The following is a 5,214-nucleotide window of genomic DNA, read 5'->3' as shown; positions in this document are numbered from 1 at the left end:
GATCTCTGATCCGGATCTCGCGGATAGAAAAACTGACGGGTTTCAGCGCCGGAGCTTGCGGAATCGTAAAAGCTGTTTTAGTCGTCTCAATGACTAGCACGGATATCACATACGATCGTGTCGACCTCACTATCTGGACCTTGACTGAACCTGCCGCCTCCATCATGGCTGTCTCAATTCCTGTCCTGTGAGTATATAACGCACCGTTTTACTGCATCATTTACTAATGTCTACACAGGAGAATGCTGTACCGCGAGCTGAAGTCCGCCTCGAGAAGTTACGGACGGAGTAGGTCACAGACGAATGCACTCGAAACGGCAAAGACGGCGAGGACGAAGCGATACGGACAGGGAACCCATTACGGACGGAACTCGGTTGTTGTCATGTCGACGACAGGATGGCAAGAATCACAAGAAGCCTTGCAAGATGTGGAAAGCGGTCAGACTACGCCGCGAGGCATTATGAAAACAGAAGAAGTCAGGGTACGGCACGAGAGGATGCCACCTGCAGGCGACAGCAAGAGCTCCATAGAGCTTGATACTTTTCGGTAGACCGGACTTTTGGGACCATTGGGAGCATGGGAAGCGCGAATGATACCTGGGCAGTGTGCACCTACTTTTCGTTTTAGTAATGAGACAATGAAGACTTCAATTTGTTTTCAGAGTAATCCGTAAGGGATGTGTCATCGACAAATCAGTGAGACTTCAATGGGTGCCTTCCGACATTTGACCAAAGCATCTTCAATGATACTTGGCAGACTCAATTCTAGGTGGCCTCGCATAAACCCTGATTACAATGTGATTTGGGTGTTGCTTCAGCAGGGTGCTGATGGTTGGGCGGTCCAGAACGCCAACGCCTTTATGCAACAATAAGCTTCGTTGGTAATCAATCAGACAACGTCTCACATGCAAAGAAGAGAAACAAGGGACTCAGTTACACTCGTTCTCGTGAACATTTCAATGTGACCCTACCGCTACGATTAGAAACAAAACGCAAGTGGCACCCTGCCGAGCGCCCGAGAATACACCGAGTCGGCACGGGGTGGGGCGCGGCCCAGGCTCATAAGATTTCCGGCGGGCCGGACCGGGAGCCAGGGCCGGGCACCGGAGAATTCACAGGCACGTCATCAGCTTGCTCGAGTCAAGCGACAGCGACAATAACCGCGGTCTCAGACACTGAAGTGGGATATGCAACATGATGAAGTCAAAGTCAGGCCTCTATTATCGAAAGTCTAAAATTCGCATTCTATCCGTAAACTATTTCTGCGCTCCTTGACGGCGTGCTATCGCGTCTCCCTGAACTATGTCTCAAGTCTATAACCAATTACCCATATAATCAACAACGCTAAACTTTTGATGTCCATCTATCCTTCGTATCAAGTCATTTCAATCATGAATTAGTGCGCCATCACAGGACCGTTGACGACTCTGCCAACGTCCTTAACCCCGAAGATACTCGCGACAACACCAACACCGGCAAAACCAACGCAGCACCATAGACCTGTTCCGTATTGTTGCAAGATACCGTGACCGTTCTTTGTATCGACCGCCTGCACAACTGCGCTTGCAACCGCAAGCCCAAACCCGCTGCCGATTTGAAATGCGGTGTTGATCATACCGCCGCAGAGACTCTTGACGTTCACTGGAACTGAGGCCAGGAGTACGACGGTGATAGTGCAGTACACGATTGTCGTTCCAGCGACACCGATGACAGTTGTAGGGAATATATGCTTCCAGAAGTTGAGGTCATCGTCCCTCATAAGCGCGGCAGGCACTGGCGCGATAGCGCAAATGGCCATGCCTACAGCGAGAAGCCACTTGGGGTTGAATATCTCTAGCATGCGAGACATAGAAAGGCTGAAGATGAAGCCCGTGGCACCCATAGGAAGGAAACGAAGTGCAGTCTGGCCGGCGCTGAGCTTGTTCACTTCCTGCGCAATAAGGGTCGTGTAGTAGATGGTCGTCTGGTATCCGCCGTACATGACTGTCCAGAGGTTAGCAGATGTCTCTGAATCGAGAGTTCGTATGCTGGAGATGCAAGACTTACCGAATCCGCCGATCCACAGAGCAGCAAAGTTCTCAAGTTTCCACAGCGAAAGTGGCATGATGGGGTTGGCAACCTTCTTCTCAACGTAGGTGAAGGCAACAATCATGGCAATGCTAACAATGAGCAGAGCAATGATGAAAGCTTTGCCCCAACCGTACTCGCCACCGCTGGAGAGCACGAAGCTGAGCAAAATAAGCCCGGCAGTTGAGAGACCAGCACCGACAAAGTCTAGCTTGGGGCGCGAGGTACCCTCCATGCGGTCCTTGGGGAGGAAGAACCATCCAATCGTGCCGAGGGTGCCGGTGACTGCGACTGGGATGTAGAAGATGTATCTCCATCCCAGTGACGATGTCAAGAACCCTCCGAAGATTAAGCCTAGGCAGAATCCAACAGCTCCAGCGGCACCAAAGATCGTCAGAGCAAGAGTTCGGTCCTTGGCGACGAAGTAGTTGCTGATGATGCCCACCGCCGACGGTACTGTCATGGCGGCGCCGATGCCCTGGAGGGCTCGGAAAATTGAGAGCTGAATGAATGAGGTCGCGAAACCGTTGGCAATGGTCCAAATGCTCAAAGTCGCCATGCCAGAGCAGAAAATCAAATTTCTTCCGAAGCGATCGGCCAGAACTCCGGACAACAGCAGGAAGCCGCCGAAAGTCAAGGTGTAAGCCGAGATAAGCCACTGAAGCTCCCCGCTCTTGACGTCAAAGTCTTTCTGGATAGCTGGAAGAGCGATGTTCACGCCTGTCCTGTTGAATTGTTAGTATCTTCTCTTATGGGGCCTTTTCTGCCAACAAAACTTACATGAAAACGTTGTCCATCAGTTGTGCACCGCAGGTGCAGAGGAGTACAATCGCTCCACGGAAGGAGGCGACAGTGCCGACGTCTGGGTAAGCTTGCCCCGCGCCGATTTCGTATTCGGCCGGTGTCTGAGTACCGGACCTCTCTCCTGGGGATGGCGGTCCTGAGGCAAAGCCGGAGACTGGAGATGGCGGCCGCGTCGACTGCGGTGTCGTAAACTCGGAGGGAACTTCTCGAATAGTGCTAACGGGACCAGGCTTCGCCGCGCGAGGGAATGCAGGAAGCTCGAAGACGTGGTCTTGAGACTCACGCCTGTCTCGCGATCGGTGGCGGCTCAGGGCGGAAGCACTCAGAACGAGTTCCTCCATATCATCCGGGCGCTCATGCTCAAAGGTGACTCGCGAGGTCTGCGAAACGGTGCTCCTGCGTCGAGTAATAGGAAGACCTGGGAAACCGGGCGGCGGGACGAAGGTAGGGACCTCTTCGAGTGCTGAGGTACGGCGACCGAGAGACTCGCCGTCCGCGTCAACAGAGACACGGCGGGTGTCGAGGGAGTGCTTCTCGTGCGTCATCTTGTGTTGTTGTCTCCGAGCAGAAAGCTGGAATTTCCGAGACAAAAAGACAGGATTAACGTCAACGGTGAAAACTGACGATGCTGTGCAATGGACAGTCGTCGTTAAAATACGCTCAAATGCGGTGTGTGAAACAGTGCGGTCATCTTCCGAAGGCTCTCACAAAGGTTGCAGTGATGTCAAATAAATCCTTATCAGTTGGGCGCTGTTCGCCACATGGCAGGCTCTGCTCCCGACCTCAGGCGATTCACATGTCGTGATGCTCCACAGAGTTTCCACAGCTTTTGCGCGCCAATCCTACTCAAAGTTTCTCCAACCGTGGAGTTGTGGGAAACTCGAGATTATCTAATCTTGTAGAACAATCTGGACATAGGGTCCGATGAGTTGCTCGAACAGCCCTCGTTGACAGAAAAGCTTTTAGATAGCTTGGCATGGGGGTTCACAGACCATTTCAGGCTGCGATATCGCCAATTTGAAATTTTCATAGGGCTGAATGAGCTTCAAGAATGCTGAAAACCGACTCATGAATTTGAATGTCCGGCACAGGTTCCGCTCTCACAGCCGTCATCGGGGTCCACTTGCAAGACTTTCACAAGGATCCAGGCGCTTGCGCCACATGCCGCTGACGCTTGGTATTTCCTATCCTGCTCAGACAGGCAAGTTTTCGGCGCGAACCCCCAAGCTCCTTGTGTCTCTCTGGACGGTATCTGGTTCCCTGTCGATCAGAACCCTTTTGCGCGCCGCCACGTCTTGGGCGACTGTCACCCTGCGATGCACCACGATGAACTTGCATCGCATCACATATTTTTGAAAGGCCACCGCTATTTCCAAAACCAATCGGAACATTCTCCAGCAATTGCAGATTTCTCTGAGCTAAAACATCCCGCGATACCCTTGCCACGTGGTTCTCCTGGAAGAATGGTTCGCTATCACATGTCTTGTTGAGCTGTTGAGAAGGGATTTGCAGCGTTTGTGAAAACATTGCAGCGACCAATCAAGAGTAACGCTCGGAATTGTGCTCCGAGAGCTGCAAAATATTCATCCAAATCGCCTGATGCCCCCCACGCTCGCACCCTGTCGAAGATCACGATATTTCATCAGAGCCCAACGCGATAATATCGAAATTTTGCGGTTTGCCCTTTGTGATGTCGGGCATGAACGAGCTCGCGGCCCGGAAACACCAGGATAATTGGTTGACAAGACATTGTCCCTCGATTGCGTCTCAACATCCTGTCAGTCTCACCTCATTTCTCGCTGAATTCAAATAGCCCTTCCGAATCACTAAGCCGTATGAGCTGGACCATTCTCTCAGCTCCAACACTGTCTTCCCCTCCTCCGCTGATGCGGGACATCGTGGATCATGATCGGTGCTCCATCGCCTTCTCCACAGTGAATGTTCAGGTGAGTCCCGGGGCGCCGGGACTGGGGATTCCCGTCTTAGTGTTGGAGCGCAAATCCTTCAGCAGGTTCAAGCTCAAAATATAGCAAGTGCATATAAAAGACAGGTCCATAGAGATGGACGTTTGTTGACATGAGCAGATCAACTTTGCGAGTGATAGTTAAGTTGAATCAGCGCAGCCGCCAAAGCAAATAAAGCAAATCGGCCCTCATATTTGCTTATTTGCCTTATCGCCGCTAAATCCTTGCTTATTTGGCTCTGTTGATAAATCTATCAAATCAAAGGCACGTGAATGCTTGTATTGCCTGATTAGGAAATAATTGAAGCTATTCACAGGTCTCTCTAGATGTCACGGATGAACTACGAATCCATCGATCCCTGAGACTGGTAGAACCCCTC

At 51.6% G+C, this 5,214-nt stretch overlaps 1 protein-coding gene across 1 annotated transcript; it reads right to left on the bottom strand.

The window, feature by feature from the left end:
• Positions 1-1,396: 1,396 nt before the first annotated feature.
• On the bottom strand, positions 1,397-3,416 carry COL26b_013718 (uncharacterized protein; the record flags this gene model as incomplete). Its single annotated transcript, XM_053186310.1, has 3 exons — positions 1,397-1,983; positions 2,047-2,792; positions 2,848-3,416. 3 exons carry the CDS (start codon positions 3,414-3,416, stop codon positions 1,397-1,399), a joined length of 1,902 nt encoding a protein of 633 aa, XP_053029734.1.
• Between the last annotated feature and the right edge of the window lie 1,798 nt (positions 3,417-5,214).

The sequence above is a fragment of the Colletotrichum chrysophilum genome (genome assembly GCF_026319265.1).
Source record: "Colletotrichum chrysophilum strain AFK26 chromosome Unknown scaffold_251, whole genome shotgun sequence".
Classification (NCBI taxonomy): Eukaryota; Fungi; Ascomycota; class Sordariomycetes; order Glomerellales; family Glomerellaceae; genus Colletotrichum; species Colletotrichum chrysophilum.
The sequence above is the reverse complement of the archived record's forward strand: the minus strand, read 5'-3'. Positions and strand labels throughout refer to the sequence as shown.